The 23,616-nt window shown below is 36.3% G+C and overlaps 2 protein-coding genes across 6 annotated transcripts; one reads left to right on the top strand and one right to left on the bottom strand.

The window, feature by feature from the left end:
• Positions 1–9,155: 9,155 nt before the first annotated feature.
• Positions 9,156–10,534, top strand: LOC108362279 (uncharacterized). 5 transcript variants are annotated; one of them, XM_017615198.1, is made up of 4 exons: positions 9,156–9,395; positions 9,576–9,767; positions 9,828–9,847; positions 10,013–10,534. In XM_017615198.1, exons 2-4 carry the CDS (start codon positions 9,585–9,587, stop codon positions 10,467–10,469), a joined length of 660 nt encoding a protein of 219 aa, XP_017470687.1. In that variant the 5' UTR covers positions 9,156–9,395; positions 9,576–9,584; the 3' UTR covers positions 10,470–10,534. The 5 variants fall into 5 exon arrangements, with proteins under 5 accessions (XP_017470687.1, XP_017470685.1, XP_017470686.1 ...); XM_017615196.1 differs by having other exon boundaries at positions 9,828–10,534; XM_017615197.1 differs by having other exon boundaries at positions 9,576–9,847.
• Positions 10,535–10,586: 52 nt separating this feature from the next.
• LOC108362277 (putative nuclease HARBI1) lies at positions 10,587–12,175 on the bottom strand. Its single transcript, XM_017615193.1, has 4 exons — positions 11,797–12,175; positions 11,261–11,702; positions 11,060–11,204; positions 10,587–11,003 (listed from the first exon to the last, which is right to left on the bottom strand). The coding sequence occupies exons 1-4, from the start codon at positions 11,907–11,909 to the stop codon at positions 10,621–10,623; spliced, it is 1,083 nt and encodes a 360-aa protein (XP_017470682.1). The 5' UTR covers positions 11,910–12,175; the 3' UTR covers positions 10,587–10,620.
• Between the last annotated feature and the right edge of the window lie 11,441 nt (positions 12,176–23,616).

Raw genomic sequence — 23,616 nt, 5'->3', positions numbered from 1 at the left:
CCCCCAATGCTAATCATTTTATACTACGAATTAATGGCACGTGGCTGCTGGACATTGGACAACTAAATTCTTTAATGGTTGCTAAAATATTCTACATTATTCTAACAGATAGTACAATGGGCTTGCTTACTTACCCTTTTTATATTTTTATTCTTTCAATTCACTTGTTTGCATTCAATTCTTTATTCAGTGATAAAAATAATAATAGTAATAAAAATTTATTTTTCCTCAAACGAGAAAACGAATCCTTCCAAGATGTACAAAAAAACTACGAGTGCAGTTATTTCTTTGTCTTAAACTTACTTAATTAAAAATAAAATTCTTGCAAAAGCTCAACATTAAGGAACCTCAAAGTGAGCACTCTAAATAATGTTTGCGCTCAAAAAATATGGAGTGGATTTAAGAAATTAAAAAATACTGCGCGATTACTTACCGTGAAATTGTTTAATCCGCTGCAATAACAACAATAATGCCAAAACGTAACTGATTTCTGAAAAACCAGCTTGCCTTTGAAAAATGGCGAAGACGCGCGCTGCAACGGTATTTCAAAGCACATCGTAGTTGGAGATTTTAAAAGCACAGAAATGCAATGAATATTTCACAATCTCCACCAGTTTAAATACATTCAAAGAATTTTGAGGCAAAGTATTCAAAGTTCAAAGCAAACCAAAGAAAGAAAAGCAAATAAGACCGGCAAATTTAAATCTAAACAAATCGCAAAATGCAGTTGCATGCTAAAACTGAAATGCAAGAAATTGTCTGATGTACCTACCAAGGAAATTTAAAATATTCTAACAGCAAATGCGACTCATTGGTTAAGTAATGATGACTCCTATCCCATGAGGGGACGGGTGTAACGAGCCCGTGAACATTAGACTATGCAAATAATGCTCGAAAAGCTTCTTCACTATTGATGGGACAACTCAGGCTGCACTTGATTTCAGACCATTTACCAGGCAAGCTGTTAGGGTGCAAAAACGATCCGCTAAACCATCTCAACTCTCGAATGTAGAGACCACCACCCGAATTTCCGCCATTGGGAACGAAGTCGGATCTTTTCCATATGGTTTCAGCTGTCGGCGCTGGTATGAACGCTGAGGTTTACGAGATCTTAAATATTATATTATTTCAGGCGTTGGGAGCGCGATCCGTTGCAATAAGCGTTTGGATTCATTCTTCCTGCTTTGAAGGCATTTGCTACCACAAATTCACTTAGGCCAACTGCTGAGTTTCGAGACCAACCGTGGATAGGACAGTTGTCCTGAGAGCCTTCCGCAGACTGAATTCAAAGCTGAATCAGTCTGGTATTGGAAAGTCAAGCGTTTCTCGATATATTTAATTTTGTATCCCTAGTCCTCCATCTTTATTTCCTATCCGCATTTCTCACTCAGTTTTTATACTGGATTTAATGACATCAACATTTACTTACGTTATGCTCAGCATGTACATATAACCTCTAAAAACGATTTGCTCATAAACTGACCTACTACTTTCTCGACCATCTCTGGAGCTCACACAAATCGCTCTTTTCCATCCTCCTCGTCTCCACCTGCTGGTAAACTCAACGGCACATTTATTTCATCACTCAATACTCTCAACCCATTGCAAAAAAGGCAACCTAATCTGGGACACGTCCCAGAGCGGTTTTTGCAGCCATAGTTCTGTGTCTCCCATCAGCCCATGCTCTCGAACTGCTCAGCGAACGCAATTAAATGGAACACGTGTAAGCGTCTCGTTTTATTTGTTTTAACTAACGGTTAACTAAAGGTTTTAAAGTTTTAACATAGCAACTATGTATGTAAATAAATCCCACTCGTATCTGCATGCACGTGAAATCGCTCGCTGTGCATGATGCGTCTAATAAACATTTACATATATGAAAAGTGAAATTTACACAAAAATCGATTTTGCAACAAAATCGCCACAAACCGGAAACCATCAACCCATAAAGACCGAATACTTTTGACAATGACTCTGAAACACAAACAGAAGCAACACAACAACAACAACAACAATTGAGGCAGCAGCTATAGCAGCGGTAAAATTGACCATAACAATGAACAAATCCAAACAATGAACCTCACATCAATAATTTATAATAATTTCCGCTGTCATTGTTTTTATGTGTTACGGACTATTAATGTATGTATGTATTTGTGCGAATTTATATTTGTGTGCGAATAAACTGATTTTTGAATTTGATAATTCGGCACGTGGCAGTAATTTTAGCAAATGATACAGTGCAATGGTCACAGCAAATTTGGGAAAAAGTTTGGTAAGCACAGGGAGGCATGAAAATATTATTTATGTATGTACATACATTAGGGTGGTGCCTTAATGTAGGAAGCAAAATTTTTACATCAGATTTCTCAAACCTCAACCTCTAGGTGGATGCTACTATAGTCGAAGATATCGCATATAAATTTTGGTGCCGATTGGAGACGGTTGAGGCGTGTGTCACACAGGGGGCAATGTTCAGATTCCTCTCTGGATACTCACAAAATTAAAATAAATTTCTTTTTTCGTCTAATACCCAAAATCGATACTACCATACTCGAGACATCACATATAAATTTTAATACGGATTGAAGTCGGTTACGGTATGCCGCACAGGGGTCAAAGTTCAGATTACCCAATGAAGACGTCTTAAACGACTCCAATCGGGACCATAATTTATATGTGATATCTTCTATTATAGTAGTATCGACTTTGGGTATTGGATGAAAAAAAAAATAGTTTAAATTTTTTGAGTCTCTATAGAGGAATCTGTACTTTGCCCCTGTGCGACACACCTTAACCGTCTCCAATCTGGACCAAAATTTAAATGTGACATCTGTGGTATTACGGATTGAGGAGGTGAGACCTAAAAAATCATTCATTTCATTTTTAAGGACCACCCTAAAGTGCATATGTTCACATAAATACAAAAATATTTACATTCTTACATAATTACATGCATACATTGCACTGGAAAAAATTCGCATAAAAATAGACATCGCAGAATATTTTGCCATAAAACTTCGCCAAATATAAAAAAGGGTCATAAATAAAAGTGCAGTTTTATAAATTTACATAAAATGGATATTTGTTTAAGGTATCCTCTGAGTGCGAGTATGACTTACAAAATTTATATTATCTGAGAGCTTCTTCTTCTTCTCACCCAAAGTCTAGATCTGGCCTTCTGCACTTGGTTTCGTTTAGTATTTACTCATAAGTGCCCAGTCGATGAACATTTTCACTATAGTGGTGGTAACATCCACACGTACCACGTGCTCAAGCTATTAAAATCGTCGAACCTTACCACATATAACTGTTGAACAGTTTCCGGTCAGGTCTTCTGATATTTAGACCACCAACGCTTGGGGTCAATTGCGGTCTGAATATTGTAGTAGGTTGAACTCCTATTTGTCCATACTAGACCTTGGCGTACCCAATGTATGTTCGGCATATGAAGATTCCCAACATGACCGCAACCACCTCATCGCATGCCCACTATACCGACCGCAACTAACACTCCTATCCCTCTATTCTAATCCAATCCAACAGCAAGTTTCCTCGCCCTACCGTTACATGAGCTTAAAGAAAACGATTGAGAATAAAATATGTGATTCTAGGCAGGATTGAGTAGCCACTACAATAACAAATTCGCCCCTCAACTACCACAAGATCTGAGGTTTTCCGCAGTACTCTTTGTCATCAATGAGAGCAGAAGACCCGCTGGCGGAATACCTCTATATGCCAAAGCTTTTTCTATTTTGTGTACTACGTTATGAAGAGCTGTCTCCGTGGACCTGCCCTTCGTATAACCAAACGAAAAATATTTTTTTGAGTTGGAATAATTTGATTCGATTTCTTCGATTGTAAGATACCCAGTAGCTTCTATTGGAAGAGCGCTTTGCTTTGCAAATTAACTTCATACTACCAAAATGGCCCGCAAATGGTCACGCAATCATCTTCCCGACCTACTAAATCAACCAGAGACCCCTTCCAATGCAGCAACAAGAAGACAAGACCAGCAACAATAACAATGTAAATAAACTGCAATAACAGGGCAAGGCAGTCATTTTTATGTCATTTAACATCTTCGCAAGTCGCAGTGAAATGTCTGCGCTGAGTCCAAAAAATGGTCCATCAGAATAGTCCGCAGCCGGTCGTCGGCAGCCGGCAGCATGTGCCGCAACGTCTCTATTAGCCAAGGCAGTAAAATTAGACAAATGGTTTCGCTCTTCGCAGGTCGTAGGTTCTTTCTTTCTGCTACAATTTATTGCTTTTTGAGCATCATTTTCGATTTTAACTGTTGTGTGGAATTTTGTGTGTCCGTAGACTGGCTGATTGCCTTGAAATGCTTGCAAGGGCAGTTAAGGGGTATGTGTGTTTTTGAACAGCAGCAGGCAGTGCCACATTTGGTTCACCTACAAATTTCAAGCCAAACTATGAACGGCACTTTCTTAAGGAATTTTTATGATAAATTGTTTTGGCTTTTCGAGGTTAGACAGAAAAGAAAGCAATCAAAACCACAAGCAGATTGTTGCTCTTTTATGTATTGCTGCGTTAATGTTCGCTGATACATACTTTTCCATTAGGCGGTCGGTAAGTGCCCGAAATTGCCTTCCAATGATGATTATTTTATTTTATGGCATATAAAGGTGCATTCACACAGAAAGCGGGGCCGAGCCGAGCGAGCGGTTCCGAGCTTTCAAATTGATGAAATGATTGAGCTTTTACAGAAGGCGTTTGTAGCTGAAAGCAATTCACTTTTTCATTCTCAAAATCATTTTTGATTTTTCAGCTTCATGACGCTACAATAAAAAATAACTTTTCAGCAGTTTTGTGGTATTTTTGCAGCTGCGTCCATGACAAAAGCTCTGCTCCGCCTCGGTCAGAGTGTACACCTGGAATTTCGTTTTACTCCGCCTTGCTTCGCTCGGCTTTTTGTGTGAACGTACCCTAAGGTATTTACATACCTATTTCATTCGATACCAATATTTTTAATAATTGCTTAAACTTATTCAGTAATTTGATTTTACCTTTTAAAACAGGTGGCAACCCTATTCAAAATATTTTAAAACCAAAACCTTGTTAAACCTTTTTTGACTGACACACATATTGCAATACGTATTTAAATTTTGAATCTAATTCCCTTAATTCAAGTAGTACTTTATTTCTAAGGCATATGGCAACTCTCTTAAATAAAATTGAGAAAAAAACAATTTTAACCCTTGTCAATGTATACCCATATATTAGTAATTCATTTGACTTATTAAAAAAATTAGAGTTTAACTTTTTACACAGGTTGCAAGCCTCTTTAATGTTCCAAATGCTCAAACTAAAGATTTCTTAACACTTCTTTGTTTGACGCCCATATTTCAATATCTCGAATAATTTAATTTAACTCGACTTTTGAAAGGGATGACGATCCTGTTCAAATTATTTTGAAACCAAACCCTTGTTAAACCTTTTAAAAATGAGGTACAAAGTGAAAGGCTGTGTAATAAGATTTTATTTTTTTTTTTTTTGTGGGGCTGCCACCTTTTTGAAAATAACTACTTTACATATAATACGTGAAGGCATTTTTTGCTAATGACATCAGATTTGTACAGTTCATTCAGTTATAAAAAATGAGATGGCCAACGAAAGAGCTTGGCCTTCAGATGTGCAATAAGGTTCTATTTTTTTGAAGAGGGTTGTCAACTATACGAAAAATTATAAGATGCTGGCTGTTCGTTGCACTAAAAAGAGAGTTGTCAAATGAAAGGGCTTGGCCATTAGGTATGCAATGAGGCTTTATTTTCTTAATAGGGTTGCCACATGTTTTCTCCAAATGCAAGAAAAAAGTGGGAAAGAGTGCAGCTGCGAGGCCAACTAGAAATTAGTTAAAAATAAATTCTTTGATTTTAAAAGCACACTTTACACAGATACATACTTATGTATGCTAATCAACACAAGTGGAACGTTTAACTGCAACTCTAATCCTCTTTCGTTCTAAACTACGCCAAAACAATTTGAATACGTAAAACATTACATCAGCACGTATATATGTACACATACAACCGCACATTCTCTCTCATTTATGTATTCACAAACCGTTTTGCCCTTCGCCTTCATTGGGTGCACTTGAAAATTGGTAAAGTGCCACTTGTAGAAATTTATGATCCCTAAATGAAGATGCCTTTCGGTCAGTTATGTCGACCACTTTTAAGCCAATATATCAAATAACTTTTCCAGTAGAATACCAGGCGCAACCCACGAAAGCCACATGAAACGGTTTAATAGTGCGGGTAAAATAAATTTGTGTCTGTTTTTCTTAGTTTTCTTTTTTGTGTTGTTTTCTTTCAATTTGACTATTTATGTAAATTAAAGGTACGAAAGATTTCTTTACAAACTCGTAATTCTTTGTTATCTTTCAAAGTGAAATATGTTCTACGGCATCATCCTTTTTTTTATTTTTTTCTATGTGTGTAATTTTTTTCTTCTGTTTGCTCTACGAATCACAGGTAATCTCGAGATGTTATGGTTGATTTTTGATGTGGTGCGCACCATTTGGCAATTTAAATATTTCTCGCAAGTTATTATTGTGCTTGCAAGTTTTGGGGGAAAATTTATTTATTTCGAAGATAAATTGAGGCAGACAGCTGTTTTTTTTTTTTTGTGGAAGATATATATGTATGTGGTTTTAAATGGCTATCGTTTATTCGGTTAAAAACTAATGCAATAGCGGCTGAGACGCTAGCATAAGGTCGCCGTGCGAGCTTTTGCATATTTTGTTTGACTGTATGCATAACAATTTCGCAAATATTAAACCAGATTAGTATGGGACCACCTCTGAGACACTACCTTTCCGATGCACAATTATCGAATTCGGTTAACGTGGGCCAAAGTTATGCGGTAACATACATTAAAAAAAAAAAAAAATATTCCAACGAACTGATAACCTCCTCCCTTTTTCGAAGTCGGTTAAAAATCAATTTGATTTTTGGATTTATGATTTGATGAATTCAAAATCACGCAACCCTGCTCCCTAATGAGGTAATCTATTTTCTCCACTGCCGTCATTGGTAGTAAATTGAATCCTCGACTCGCTTAAAGCGAAAGAAATAAAGGTTCTCGCCTATGCTGGCGCGTTCATAGCACTCATCTCGGGAAAATTCCTTCCAGCGATAAACGAACTAATGGAAGGAGCGATAACTAGGCGACAGCTCCTAGCAGGCCAACCAGAATTAGTTGCGATGTAGTGGTTAGAACGGCACGCTACCACTCCGCTGGGCCTGGGTGAAACATGAAAAACAACTTCTCTTAAAAATCCAATCGCCGTTCGAAGTCGTCGTGACAACCCCTTTGTGAGACAACATCAAGGCGCATGCCACAAATCGGAGGAGAAGCTCGGCCAAACACTAACCAATGTGTAAGCGCCATATAGGGAGGCAATACTGTACGAATTAAATGGAATCAAGCTTGGCTTCTACGCCGCTTCACTTGTTTGCCTGCGACGACAACTTTGGAACTCATGCCTTATTGATTGTTTCTGTGTTGATTGATTCTTTCTGCAGAGGTGAAAATTTATTTATTTTGGAACGATTTACTGGCATGCATTGGCGTTGTACCATCTTTCACTATCACTTATCTTTATAACTTCTTCTCTCCTATTAAAAAACAAAACCGGTTAGGAGAATAAGCCTTCTGTTGGCACTCACTCACAGAGAACACTCTACAATAAACAACTATTTGCTGAGTGGACTTCTTAACTCACGGAAAACAAAATCTCTCAGATTTACAATTCCTTGGCATTAAAAGATTTTGTGCTGTTTTTCTGCTCAACGAATATCTCCGTTTTTTTGTGTTTTAAGTAAATGCAAGCCATCAGAAATGAGTTAAAACGATATCACAAAAAAACACTAAGCCTTATTGTGTTTATATTCGGTATTTAGCTAAAGACAACCAATACAATCTAATTTACTAGTAACTTATACTAAAGTAGCCTATCCAAACCTAACCTAAAACAATTTTCTTTAAATTTAACTCGAAATGCATTGTAACTTTCATACGGTTAATGTATGTATCCAGGTATAAATCTACGCCTACAACTAAGTACAACATACCTATGTTTTGTATGTATGCAAAATAGTCTTTGCAGCATTTTCTGTAGTCCATTGTACTCGAAAGAAAATTCCATGTACATATCGTCGTTTAAAGTGCAAAACCGCGTATCAGCGAAATGCAAAACCGCGTATCGAAGTAATGCAAAATCGCGTATGTGATGTGAGGGTAAAAACACTCATATTTCAAAATGGTTCTCTTTTTTAAAAAGCAAGCGCTTTTCTGGCTAGTATATTTCAGGACAAATGGATAAGGATTGAGCCAAGAGCTTATTTGAGCAAATCCAATTTTTGGCAGCAAATGTCAGTTACGCGGTTTTGCAGAATTATGATACGCGGTTTTGTACTTTAAACGACGATATGTAAATTTAACTCACTTACTGCCTGCATTTAGCAATCAAATGGGAAAGTCAATTCCGTTTCTAATCAAGTCTCGGTTTCGAGTCGACCACAATGGGACGTTCTATAAACATCCTCGCGGTCGATGACTTTTTCGTTGAGGTCACATTCCGAAAGACCATAACGACCTTGGCTTCTCATCAAAATGCATGGAAATTTTGTTGTTATTTAGCCCTCTACACATATTGACACATAATCGCACGCAGAAAAGGTATGCATTTTCCCAACAAAACAAACTAAGCGACCCGCAAAGGCAGGGACAACACATAAACCGGACACACATGCACATTTACATATGTATGTATGTATGTATGTATGTGTATGCGTACATGGAAAAAATTCCCCAAAGCAAGGAATGAAATTGAAATTCGACAAACCGCACCTAAGGCGCTTTCCGGCTGCCAGCTGCTGAGTACTTCCTTTTGCGCTTTGTTCGCTTTGATATGCGAAATTTGGTTACTTTTGTGGGCGAACAGCACAAAGATATTCATCCATTCTTTGAAAGTGCTTTCCTTTTCCGCTTGTTAGGTAAATCAACAAGGTAAGGTAAGGTATATGAATTTTTCACTTTTTAAGGAAGAGTAAACTAAGTCTTTGACTAAAATGATAACAATTTTATATTAGTCAAAAATTCACAAAGTGTAAAAGCAGTATAATCCCCCCTATTACGGTTGGCGTTGTCGTCACTAAACGACGACGACTTGTTAAAATCGGTATTGGCGTAGTTGATATCGATAACTCTTGACAACTATTGTCACATCTTTGGTATTGGCTAAGCAAAGTTGCTGTCGACGTTGAACTCACACGACGCCATTTCTGTCGACACCGTGTTTACTGACGACTGGAAGAAAATTTGTAAGTATAAGTGTTTTTTTTTTTTAGAAAAAAGGCCGTTAGTACCAGGTACTTATAAAATATGATGTGTAGACATATGTACATATGTATGTACTATGTGAACGACTCGTTAAGCATCAGTGGAATTCATTTGTTAAATATTTCATTTAACTCCTGTCTTCTCTTTTTATTTTTCGTGTTTTTAATTAAATTAAATTAATAAATGTCTATGTGTCTGCATTTATTTAGATTTTAGACATGAAAATTACAAGCGCAGAACAATTTGAAACTCTTATAGCTGAGTTAGAAAAAAGCCCTTGCCTAGCAAAGGGTTTTCAAAAGGGAACAGCTCCAGCTAATTTTAAACAGCAATGGGAGACAATCAGCAGTAAATTGAATGCCCTTGGGCCCCCTTTAAGAGACAGCGATGGTTGGCAGAAGGTAATTATAATAACACCATTAAAGCATATATTTTGTAATATATGTACATTTCAACTGCAGGTGTGGCGAGATTACAAATTTAAAGTTAAGAAGAAACTTATAAAAAACAAGGCTGAGTGTAATGCAACAGGTGGCGGAATGTATAAACAATTAACCCTCTGCCCATTGGAAGAGGCTGTGGCCAACTTGCTGCAGTTTAACAAGCAGCTAAGTCCAGAAGGTGTTTTGCAAGGTGTTCAGTTACCACCAGCGGAAACACAACACCAAACATCAAGTGCGGTTGAATTTGCTCCACTGGATGGCGCTCAAATTATTGAATGCATTCAGTTGTGCCCACCAGATTTGCCATGCGAAGAGGAAGAACCCGCAACTTCAGCGAGCGCCAGGAGCAGAAATCAACCATCCACTCCAGCCAGAACACGAAAACCAAAAACGAGCGAGAGGAACGACCTTTTGGAAAGGCACAATAGTATGCAGGAAAGAATTTTAACTGACGCTACAAATAAAATGGGATCAATGAAGCATTCCTTACGCGATACGGCCGGTTATCAGAAGAAACTTCTCGCAATAGAAGAAAAGAAGCTAAAGCTTTTGGAAAAAAGGGATCGCAGAGAGGTAGAATTGCACAAAGCTGCAATGCAATTAAAAGAAATAAAATTAGAAATTGCCAAAGAAAAGCTTAGGAATTTAAAAAAAAGTTGACTGATTTTCATGTAGATATGTACCTATTTATTTTTTATTTTTAAGTACCTGTGAATTGTTTTTGTTTAGTACGTTAGATATTAGAATTACTATTTATTTGATATTAAAAGACTGAATTCCATTTATTTTATAAAAAAAGAATGAACTGAAATTACACAAAACTGTTTTTTATTTGTTCTCTAATTTGCGAAGCTTCAATATTTATGCTATTTTCCACATCATCAGTATTGTCAACATTGTCTTCGTTTAGTTCTGCAATGTCTGCATCCTCGTTTGTGATGTGTGAACCAAACTCGATGCAAATGTTGTTGAGTGCTGCACATACATTAGCGATTTGCGTGGCTTTAGATGGCGTATAGTGAAGTTGACGTGCACCGAGCAAACAGCGAAATCGGTTTTTTAACACTCCAATAGTGCGTTCAACTATGTTTCTAGCTTTGGCATGTTTGTTGTTGTAAATAGCTTCTGGACTTCCTTCTGCTGCGGATCGATATGGCGTCATAATGTATGGTTCAAGAGGATAACCCGCATCACCTACATAAACATTTTATATATTTTATAGGGTTTAAATTTGCGGGGTTAATTCTTACCTAAGAGCCAGCATCTACGCTCCCCAGCATCGTATCGCTCCTTCAGAATTGTTCTCGCTTGGCTAATATTCCAAATTAGAGAGTCATGCCCAGAACCCGCATAACGAGCATCAAAATACCGTATTCGCATTTTATGATCGCAAATCTGTGGAAGAATTTTTTATGTTTTAAAATGCAAAGCAAACGTTGGCCTGTTCTTACAATCATAGCATTCAAACTAAAAAATCCTTTTCGATTGTAGTATAGATGCTGGTCTTGTTTGTTGGGAGCCAAAATTTTAATGTGGCTTCCATCGACACATCCAATAACACCAGGAAAACCAGTTTTTTGGAAAAAATACTCCTTGGCTTCTGTTTTTTCAGCGTCTGTCATATGAAATTTGATCCATAGAGGACATATGACTGCTTCTAAAATGTCGAGTGTTTCAGACAGGACTGAACTAACTGTTGGCTGGGAAAGCCCAAGGTGGAAGTCGTTTCCAACACTTGTTTGATATGAGCCCTGACCCAAAAACCGCAAAGTCACTGCCAATTTTATAGTTTTTGATACGGCTGTTGTCCGGATTCCATTTTTTATTTGCGGCTTAATTTTTTGTAGTACATAGTTAAATGCAGTTTTGTTTAGTCGAAAATAGTCCTGAAATCTGAAATAAAATAAAATTTTTAGCAACATTGATATGTATGAAAAAATCCAAAACGCTCAAACACTTTTCCACGAGTATAAATTGTAACACTTACCTGTTATATGGCAAACTAAATATATCAGAGTTCTGCCTAATAATTTTCCTTTTTAGTGTAAGCTCTTTTTTACATTCTTCATCGCTTGAGCTGGAATCGGAAACAAAGAACATTTTTTCGCAAAAATATTCAATATAATAATAATCACACAGATCTAAAGAACGTAACCTTTTAAATAAAAATTGTAAACAACATGAAACAGCTGATGCAAAAATGACAAAGATGGTATTTCCTACATTAATTTATCGATAAATTGTCGACGTCGTCTCAACACGTTTAGCCAGTACCGATTCTGCGTCGATGTGATGTCGACGTCGACACGAAGTGATGTCGACTGAAAAACGACGACGATGTCGACGACGCCAACCGTAATAGGGGGGAATATCAAAGTCAATAAAATATTCAATATATAGTTATATCTTGCATTTTGCCTGCCCCAATCTTTGTGAGTTGCTTAGGAAGGCGGTATGTCCCAAGTCTGTGGGTAGTGGCCGGACTTACTTTTATGCACAAAATTTGCAAGGATTCTCTCTTCCCAAGGCAATCCCTGTATACAGTTATACATACATATCACACTTGAGTAGAGAGACTAGTATCCGCCAACCTCAAATTTAGGCTTTCAAGCAGAGGTAACCCCTAGTTAAGAAGCAGATGGCTTCGGTTTTCCCAAATAAAATACCAATCAACGATGTTGAGTTATATGTATTTCGAATGCCAGACGCCAATTAAGGGTTTTGGATCTTTGATGATACGTTCGGAAAATGTTAGGTAGTGCCTGAAGTCTTCCCGCATCGCATCGGAATACTCTGTCATTATATTTATGAGTCAAACTTTCTGAAACGGGCCACTAAAAATTAAGTAGTAGAATTTCAAATATGTATGTTTTGGCAGATATTCAAAGGTCTATATGTGAAAATTAATGTCTTAAAATATTTTTTGAAAATTTCAATTTTTCAAAAATTTATTCATAAAAGAATTTTTGACCTTCTTTTCATCAATTTTATATATTAATTGCTATATTTCCGTAAATATTGAATTAAAAATAACCAAATTTTCATGGTGTATTCAGAAAAAGGAGCATAATCGAAAAAAATATTCATCCTGGAAAAATTTAATTTTTTAATAGTATTTAATAATAATAAATTTCCCAATAAACAATTGACAATTTAACAGACTTCTCCTTGTGTTAAACAAAAAAAAAAATACGATCTTATTCTATAAAGTATACACTAACCATTCGTGCAAAAATATTTTAGTGCGCTCTATTCTAGAACAAGTAGTTTTTAGCAAAAAAAAAAAACAAGTAGTTTTTAGCAAAAAAAGACACCATTAAATCAATTCGCAACCCTTTCTGTATTGAGGTTATTTCGACAGAAGCTTAGCTCACCGCCGCCAGAGCGCATGATTGTGGGATTTCCGTATGAAAGCCAGCCGCAATTGTGTTGACTAACCCCATTCACATAAATATTCTTCGTCTCCTCAACTTCCGGGTATTTGCAAATCAAGCATGAAGTGCGTAGCAGAAATCTATCGAGCGTTCGACAAGTCATCATCAAGCCAACCGTTTGTGCGAGGCGGATGACAAATCTTTGTCAGCGCTCTCTACATTTTGTTGTTGTTGTTGTTGTTGCATTTTGTATGTCTCCGCCTATTATTTCTGCTTCTCATGCTCCATTATGACTCGCTTGCCTTAAACTGTGATGTTTTTTTTTTGTGACTTTTCGCATTTTCGATGTGATTTCTCGGCTGTTCTTTCTTTACGCCATTGTTCAAATGATAATTTATCATAGCCTTTTTTCAATCCTTTCTATTTTTTCGTGAAACTGTTTTGTAGAAAATTCAGTCAGGCTTTTAAGTTGAGATAGCGAAAGTTACGAGGCACATTTTGTTGTATATAGAAAATACAAGGCCTTGTACAAAATGCATATAAAATTTTCTTTGCAGAAAAAAGCGGGTTTCAGTATTTTACTTCATCTGACACATATCAAAAGAATGACTACGCTCTCTCTCCTCTCTTTCGCTAATATGAATACTAAATTCAGTTGAAAACATATATTTTAAAAATTCACAAAAGTAAACAGATCTCGATTTCACACCTAAACTTATTGAATATTAAAGGTGCTCACAAAAGTTTCTGTAGTCTTTGACATTTAATCGAATTTTCACGCGCTCCAAGTTCCAAGCGAAGATAAATAAGAACTCATTTTGCACTCACCTTTATGTCCAGCTACTAACACGCAGTGCAAATACAAATACAAGCAAAAGTTGACAAGCGAACTTTCTATGAGAAATCGAGAAGTAAATCAAGAATGGAACTTTACGGCAAATAACTTGCGGTAGCCAGGCGCATGGAAGGAGAGAGAGAGAAAATTGAAAAGAAGCGCTGCCAAAGGACGACTGTCAGAACAAATGCAAGCGGAAGAGAGTTTACAACCTGTCGCACATTAAAACAAACAAACAAAAACAAACTATTCAATTTGACAGTTGCAAGAATTCAATTTCTCGTTCTCATCCAACTCCATAGCTCGGTGGTGTTGCGGGCGCACTGTGGCTGTCGAAGCAATACCAACAACAAACTATTGTGAAAGAAATGGAAAAAATGCGAGCTGCACAAAGTCGCGCAGCCAAGAGCTGAGGCAAATGGCCAGAGGCAAGAGGAAGGAATATTACATATTTAGTTGAATGTCTAAGCGCAAATTGCAAAGTTGGACATCATTTCGAGTTTGGAAAATTTTTGCAAATGAAAAAAGTTACATCTTGGGGAAAAGAGAGCAAATCAGTGGGCAAGAATGTACGAATGGACGAATGTATGTATGTATGTAAGTAAGAACGAGGCATACTGAATTTGCGCTGCAAGAACGATAAGTAAAATTTTTATTTTCCTGCGTAGGTGTGCATAAAAAAGTATGAGCATAATGACTCGCACAATGCGTTTGAATGACCAAAATGTCCGTTGGTTTCAAAGCACAGGAAATAAGAGTGTAGTAAATATGTGTGTGTGTGTAAGTGTGTATAAGCGAAAGTTTTGTAAAAAGCTTTTACTCTCTACAGTGCAAACAAATTTAAATAGAAATAAAGTTTGTCAAAGTATTTAAAACATTTGATGACGAACGCATTTAATTTATTCTTGGCTATAAATGCCGCTGGCGAAATACAGAATAAAAAATTGTGATTAGCGTTTTTTTCCTGCCGAAGGAAAAAGCAAAATTTACTTGTGGGCCTCCGTTTTGCAAATTAGTTGAATGAGTAAGGCAGTAAATGGTTTTGTATTTAAAGCGCACAAAACTACAGCTCCAAATATTGCATCAAATTATAACTTAAGAAAGTTTTATTACATGACAGTTGAGAAGTGCATGTGCAAAAATTAATATATCTAATGAAGGGATTTTTTGCACATGCAGCAGTACATAGCACATGCATTTAAGCACTTAGTGTAAGTATTCGCGCCTAAACAAAAGTTGAATTACTTGGGCAATTAAAAGTTGTCCTCTGTGAATTCATTATATTATAGATTATATCTCTCCACCCCGAGCACATCACTGGTTTAAATTATCAAGTGGGTATTATTCTTTGAAGTCTCTTAAAAGACAGAGTTTACCGATTGAAAATGAAAATTAATTTTCAAGAATTCTATACCATTTCTACGGAACAAGTTTGCCCTTGCGCGACTTCTAAATATGTTTTGTTAAAAAAAAAACCCTTGGGTATATTTTTTCGACATAGAACAATCCTAGGGGTGAGATCATTAAAATTCCGACTTTACTTTGTTTGGACCACCCTAATTAGCTGCACAATGTGCCCGTTTTGGCCAGAATTGTTTAACTTTAAGAAAAAAGCGAGAAAAATATGTCCTTTTATTTTTCGAAAAAAATAATTGCTTGAAGCGAGAAGATACCTTTTCATGTCCTCGTTGACCACCAAACTAATACGAAGGTGGTTATGAATATGAACGATAACATTAATTAGACATTCTAAACGTATTATCACCCAATGTAACAGCTACAGCCGGAGCTTTGCTCCACATCAAGACTGGTAGCATAAACACCCATTGCTATTGTCTTGTGGAAACAACCAATTACATAGTTTGGTAATCTAGATATTCATAGTCTAATACAAACCGCAGTCGTTTGAGATCGTATATCCCTTCAAGGAGAAGTGCTACCTGGTTATTATAAAATAAGATAAGATAAGTTTTCCGAATAGGCAGGACTTTCATTAAAAATAGACATCGCACAGAGGAGTATTTGCATAGAAAAACCGGTAATAAATATTTTATGCATTTTTCTACTCAGTAGTAAATCATAATTAAGGATGATTGGGATCATTTTCCTGAAATATTTATGAATAATTTACCACAAGACTTTTTTCAAAAAATTATAAGAATATAAGTATTTCTAGAACGTACTTGTTTAAATCGACAAGTGCGAATATGCATCTGGTTCTTTCATATTACAGCGTTTTGAATTTTGGAGTATTTTCATTTGCTAAAATATTGATGTTTTTCCAACTTCAATTAACTTAATGAAAGTATGAGAAACGAGAATGCGTTTTTGAGTGTTGTTAGGACACAAAAATCTGTTCCCCTCGAAGTTAAGTAGTTAATATCATTGTCCAGTGGCACAGTCCTTCAAAGGACCCTCCGAGAACTTAAAAATTTTGGGCTATGAAACTCAGTAAATCTGGGTAACCAGCTCCGACGAAACATTTTGATTCTTATATACGAAATTCGGAACCGTTCGCAAACAAGTTAAGTTATCTTTACAGATGAATAAAGTAGTTAGGCATTTAGTTGTTCCGGAACCAAACCTTGAAAAACATTGATAAGTAAAGAATAATAAAAATATTAAAAAAATTTGTTTAAAAAAAAAATCAAATCAAATTTCAAAATGAACCGATTTTGATTTTCAAACAAGGGAATATTTACTAAAAACGTTTCATTTAAATTTAGGTTTAAATACTAAAACTTACCTTCTTCTTCCATCTCCAAGAGGTTTTTTTTGTTGAAATGGGTATTCACTTAAAAACAATTACCGAAAAAACAAGTGGTTTAAAACAACTGAACGCCATGAACAACCGAGAGCAAAAAAAAACTGACTGCAGCGGGGAAGTTGTCTGGGCTATCTTTTAATAGATCGATTATTTAGCCTTATACCATATCCCCACCGGAGCTAACCACGTAGTTATGGCAATTGAGTTGGTTATCCCGACAACCCACTTGATTTCACTGAGATGGTTAAAAGCTAACCAACTCGAAACCACGTCGAAAGTCTGATACAACCTTGTGCTTTTCCGCCATCTGTCGGTCATTAGCGTTAAAATGTAAATAATGCGTTCCCTACTAGTGTTTGGATTTAACTAAGATCATATTAGATTTACTCCGGTTTTTGAAAAAATTTTAAATCTACTCCTCTACTCCGCTCGACTTCAAATCCATTCCTTTTTTTCATTCATGTTATGCCCCTCTTGGGGCCGTTTTTTGAGTGTTCACCACTGGTTTCAGTAAAAAAATTTAATGTTAGCCAAATCTCACTGTTAAAAAGTAACTCTTTCATAGCAATGCGTCAATAAAGTAACTTCGTTATTTATTGATGAATGGCTGTACAAATTGGCGGATGCAAAACTTTACTTAAGTTGTTAAAAAATATTTGTAGAATAAAATTTATATAAAGTGGAAAAGGTTTGCTTTTTAAAAAATTAATTGTTAGATACGTTCTACTATATAGAAAATGCTAAAAATTACCTAAATATGTAACATATTACCCTTACATTGCCTCTCGTTCTTATTTTGCATGAATAGAAAATATTTTAGTCAAACAATTAATGTCAGAAATAAAAATAAAAAATTCAATCTAGTACGGAAAACTTGTAGTTTGCTCCGATTTTTGCAGCAATTTTGTCCTGAATCGATGTTGGGCGTCCAAAGATTGTTCTTTACATTTGAACTGTTTTATAAACCTCAAACCGCAGTGTGGACAGCAATAGTTAGTGATGTGGTTAAGTTCGATTTGAGATGGTTAACTTTTTGGTGGGGACATGGTATTAAGGAGTAGTAAGCCAAAATTGCCAAAATTTGTAAATCTGACTTTTGGTCGGGTTTTCTATACAAATACTTTTATAAACGTTATGGTCGACTGCAGAATGCATGATTGCCCCTCTGATTGGTTCGCAACCCGGCCTTAGTACCTTCATCATAATTACAGCATCGCAGGGACATCTCCTTTTCTCCATCAATCAATTTGATACTCATTCAACTACTCACTCTGTAATAAACTCTCTGGAAGCTTTGTCGAGGTATGGAGTAGAAGCAAAGGGACAGCACTAGATTTTCCGTAATAAAAATCAAAATGAACTCTCAAACCAAAATCAGTTCGATGAAGTAAAAGTTGAAGCTCAAGTATTTAAGTGTTTTCATTGAACAGATATGGCCAAAAGTAACCCATAAAAATGCTGGCTGTTCACTTCTGCTTCTACTCTGTTCGACACTTAATATTAGGGTAATCTACTACATGGAAAATGCATTTCGTGCAATAAATATAAGCGAAAAACATAAGTAAATGAACAGTTGGCAGTGCAAGCGCCAGTGACTGCAGCTAGCAAAGTACATAGATGACTTACGGTCACAATATAATTTCCATGCAACATGTCACGACAATAATAGCAACAGTAATAGCACTTATGCAACAAGCAACAATAACGAAATCGCAATACCAGCAGCAAAGGTGCGAAATATGGTTGATTCTATGCTTTTTCCAGCAAATACCCAATTTGCCAAACGACGTCGTAACGACTCCGCTGCAGCGCGCAAAAACGATATACATACCAGCGAACTGCAAAACGATGCTCAAAATTGCATGCAGTACTACAAAATTGAAAACAAATTTTTTATTTAAAATAGTTTAATTTAATTCAGTTGATTTTTTTTTAATATACAAAATAAAAATTTTAATACATTACTGCACTGTGTGTCAAAAATTATTGACTTAACACATATTGACAAGTTTTAACAATTTATTTTTTTGTTACTGCATTATAGTTATCTTTATAAAAATTGGGTTTATTTTTTAACAAGGACCATGTAGTTCAAAATTCAAGCAATGTGCAGTATACATACACTTGTTTTAAAATTAAGCCACCTACATATTTCATATATTATTAATTTTTTTTCCTACATTTCTTATACCAAATTAAAAAAAAAAAAAACTTCATACACACAAATTTTATTTTTTAGTAAAAAAAATTTTAAAAATTTTATATGAAAAATATTATGAATACTGAAACAAAGATGTATGCGATGTCGTTTCGAGTTCACCCAAACGACTTCACCAGTGTGCGACGTCGTAACGACTTCGATTCGAACTCGTCTTCGCCCTGTGGCAAAATGGGTAGCGCCATGTAATGGTATTTGTTGTCACAGCTGCAACAGCTCAGACGCAGTGCTAACCTATGAACACAAAATAAGCAAACAAAAATAAAAACAAAACAGCAAACAACTACAAAAGTTAGCAAAAGTCAACAAATACTTCCGTTGCACCTCGCGTACCGCACCATTGTTTTTTGCGTATGTTCTGTTTTTATTTTTGTTTTGGTTTTTTTTTCGGTGGCCCAACATTGTTATGTTTGTATGTATAGCTGTCTGTACTTTGTTTTTTGCTTACGCTGCTGCTCGTTGCACTTGTTGTTTGTTTGTTGCTCGATGTTGTAATTCTTAAATAATGCTCCGGGTTCATGGCGCATGCCAGCTGTTTGCGCTCAAGCTCTGGCTAGGCAAGGCAAGGCAAGCATGCATGCGCACATATCCATACATAAGCTTTGCTTGCAATTTTTTGCAGATCCGCATTTGGTTGCTCATACGCAGCGCTGTACTGGCATTGTAAGTGAACATTTTGATGTATGCACAGATGTATGTATGTAGGTATGTAGGTAGTAAGTTAAAGTATTTATGTGCTTGTAGTTGGTTAAATTGCGTTTTAGCTTCTCTGGCAAGCAAAAAGCAAATCGTTTTATTGCTGCTGTCACGTTTCAAATTGAAATCAAACAATTTATATAATTTCCTTCCTCTCTCAAAAGCAAAAGACAATTTTCCAAATAAGCAATCGTAAATTTTCAGCGAATGGAATGGACAAATATTTATGTATGTATTGAGCAAGTATTGGCAGTTCGTAAATTGCGCTTTTTAAAAATTGCATACACCAAAAAAACATACAGAGACTTGCAGATTACATTTCCGAAAATCAACATAAAAAAGTACTTATCGAGAATGGGGTGAATTATAACAAATTCAAGCATTGTACATATGTGTTATAGCGCCTGATGTTCGGATTAAAACAGAGATTGTAGATTTAAACTAACTATTTATTAATCAAAGTAAATACGATAAAGGTTACAGAGAGAAAGATTGCGAACGAAGAAGGAATAGAGAACACGACCAACCAGCAACAGCAGAATGTCATATGAAACACACAAATGATAATGCAGGGTTGCCTTATGCCGATTGCTAACATTCCCCTTGTCCTAATTTATTGGCTAGCTAGGTATCTGGAAACGCACTGTTTGCTTGGCGTGGTCTAGCCGATCGACGGACAGTGGGTCCGCCTGTTTGTACGTTGGAGTTGTTTTCGCTGTTCTGCGCTGGGGTCGTTGGATGGTCGTTCCTAGTGGGCGGTGCGTTGTTATTGGTGGTTACATTATTTGGATCTACATCCCACTCTATCTAGATGAGTAATGGCCTTGAGTTCACAGGATTTTTGAAATTCCCACCTTGTGCATTACGTTCCGTTGTAACTTACTATGGTTTCGGGCAGTCCTTCGATGACAAATACTTTAGGCAGTGCGGAAATGGTTGCAGTTGAAGTCGTTGTAGATATTTCGATGGTGTGTGGAAATTTGGATAACGAATCGATTATAATAAGCCACATGCTGCCTGGGCTAGCGGCAGAGGTTGCGCAAATCGCGCAGATCTTACACAACGTTTCAATCGCTTCATCGATCTTAGGAAACCATACACAGCGTCCACTAATCTGCTTCATTCTAGTTTGACCCCAGTGGCCCTCTTGAAGCATAGCTAGGACTTTTGGCTGCAACGTTGCTCGGACAAGGACAACCACTCGATTGTGCTCTGTTTGAAACAAGACCACACCCTACTGTAAAGAAAGCGAGAGTCTACGATCAAAATATGGTTTAATATTACCGTGCGATTGCGGCAAGTGTTGTCGCCAACCATCTTGAATCATTATGTAAATGACTTTGAGTTGCACATCCTTTTCTGTCTCCATTGACACCGTCGATGAGCTAATGGTAAAAGTTTCAAGTGCAGTTTCATTGACCTCATAAACGTTAAGTATCTTATTTTCCCCAATAATGGAACTCTAAGTCTTCGCCCATTGGAAGTCGAGAGAGCGCATCTGCGTTGGCGTGTTGTGCCGTATTTTTATACCTTATAGTGTAGTCGTAGGCTTCGACCAACATTTCCCACCTTTGGAGCCTATGCAACAGTGCGCCCGGTGGCTTTTGGTGGGGATGAAATATGGTGACCAGCATTTGATGATCACTAGTTAGTTGAAACCTATGACCGTATAAGTACTGCTGAAAACGCGTGACGCCAAATACTATGGATAGTGCTTTCTTCTCTACTTGCGAGTAGTTTATTTGGCTCTTAATGTTTAACGTTTTGGATGCGAAGCAATTGGGTTGGGTTGGGTCACATCATCCAGTTTGCCCCCAGACCACTGCGAAGTTCTTCAGCATTGCTCCTAGTATGCAGTGATTAGCTGTCCAAAGTGGTCGTAGCTTATTTGGCAACGCTGTGACCTTAATTTTATCTGCGAAGCCACGCAATGCCTGGCCAAATATTACGTTCGAATAATGGAAGGTGTCGTTGACACTTTAGTAATGATTTATTTAAATTTCATTTCCATGTCTTTTCGCACTGCGACAGCATCCTACTCAGCTATTATTTTTACTACTGAATGTCTTTGGTACGAAACTCCACACTTGCGATATATCGCCAAAATTACGCGCTCTCTCAACTAATGTCATACAACAAAATGTCATTTGGATTTCGCATTGCATTTGTTAGGGAAATTTTTCATTTTATCACTGCGCGCTGTGGCAAAAATTCCTCATTTATTTGGTTTCACTTGATTGCATTCAACGAAACACCGGCTTTGGCAGCGTACGAAAAATCGCGTGGCCTCACCGATGTCAGACGACGAAACAAAAATCCAACGAAATAAATGGCATATACTTAGGTGCTTATGTGCATCCGCAGGTAAATACTCATATGTATGAGCGTACTTTAACTCTTGCACGCTTCAATGCAGCTGCAACACCGCGCTAACGAAAATCCTTGAGCAAATTTCGCAACAGGGATGAAAAATGGAAATTTCAGATTGTACCTAATATCATAAAATAAATGTACCTAAATGAGACAGATTGTACCTAAAAAAAGTTACATCATTAATTTGTCGTTTTTTTATAAATTTTATACAAAACATGAATACAAAAGATGGATGTACTTTAAACATGATTCGGTTTTTATTTTAACGCGTTGTTTTTGTCTAATTTTGGCTACTGAAAAATATGGGCAAAAAAGACAAAAAACGCACTTTGGGAAGTATACATCTTTATCCAGCTTTTTACAAAACAACAGGAAAAGTCTGCTAATTTATCCGATTCCTTTTAATAGGTGCAGAAAATCGCCGTAAATATCTTCGAAAGCATTTTAAATATATTTCCAGAAATTAAAAAGCGAATATGAGTCAAATAGCAATAGTTCTCATCTAAAGAAAATATGCAATTTGAAGTCATCCTACTCTCTAAAAAAATTGTGTAAATTTCCTAGCTAAAAGGTAGGTTACTGATTTCCTACCTTATTATTCGCGAAATTACATGCTCGATTATGCAATGGATAGTTTGTTTAAATGGTGTGCGTAAATTTACTACGAAAGTGTGTACAAGGTACAAAATACATATCTGCTGTTTGATTTCACCCATAGAATTGTGTAAAGCCGCTAACAAAAAGGATTTTTACACACGAAAATATGTAAACGAGAAAAATAAATATTCATCGTGTAAATTTAACAAAAAAATTTAAAAATAAACAAAAATATACTCGATTCATAGTCGCATTTTTAAACAGATTTTTTAGAGTGTAGACACTGGACTGTATGGGCGAATAAAGGCTGGTTTTCATTGTCATGTTTTGACAACAAAATTTGTCGATATATTTTGACAAAACTTTCTTTCCTTTATCCCTACCTTTATCGATGATATTATGGGCTAAAAACTTACAAATAGCCGCTTTAGCAGCGCATGTACACGCCTGAAGGCCTATTCTGATCTAAATCAATCAAAAGACCATTTTCTAGTCCCATTTGACAATTTGTTTTCACTCATTTGACCGCAAATGCCATTGAATTTGACTTAGTGAAAATAAGCGTTAAAATTAATAGAAAAAAAAATACGAATTTGAGGATAGCTAAGTAAAGCGTTAATTTTTCGTAGTGACTGCTCTAAATGCAATGTAAAATATTTAAGATAATACATAATATGACTTTTCTAATTTGTTCCTTTTGACCACTTTTCTTTAGAATTGTTTATTCTTCAAAATTAAAGCGATGCTTCTCGCGTGCCTACAAGTAAATATATTTTATTTATTTATTTTAACTATATATATTAGCACGGTAAAGGAAAAAGAAAAAAAACTAAAAATGCATCTGATCAAAAGATGATTGTACCTAAAATCTAGTGACTGTACCTAATGTACCTTCAAGTCATCAAACGTCGGAAAAAGGTACAATTGTACCTACTTTTTCATCCCTG

Source organism: Rhagoletis zephyria, unplaced genomic scaffold (genome assembly GCF_001687245.7).
Source record: "Rhagoletis zephyria isolate East Lansing unplaced genomic scaffold, Rhagoletis_zephyria_1.1 Rzeph_scaffold_00975, whole genome shotgun sequence".
NCBI classification, from domain to species: Eukaryota; Metazoa; Arthropoda; class Insecta; order Diptera; family Tephritidae; genus Rhagoletis; species Rhagoletis zephyria.
Note: the sequence above shows the minus strand (reverse complement) of the source record. Positions and strands in the feature narration are given on the sequence as shown.

What these genes read in the sequence shown, in the direction of transcription:
- LOC108362279 (XM_017615200.1), top strand. Translation starts at nt 9,585, where the DNA reads ATGAAAATTACAAGCGCAGAACAATTTGAAACTCTTATAGCTGAGTTA.
- LOC108362277 (XM_017615193.1), bottom strand. Translation starts at nt 11,909, where the DNA reads ATGTTCTTTGTTTCCGATTCCAGCTCAAGCGATGAAGAATGTAAAAAA. An exon ending in TTTAGTTTGCCATATAACAG is followed by an intron (nt 11,703 to 11,796) that starts GTAAGTGTTACA and finishes ATTTTATTTCAG; the next exon opens with ATTTCAGGACTATTTTCGAC. An exon ending in TTAGTTTGAATGCTATGATT is followed by an intron (nt 11,205 to 11,260) that starts GTAAGAACAGGC and finishes ATTCTTCCACAG; the next exon opens with ATTTGCGATCATAAAATGCG.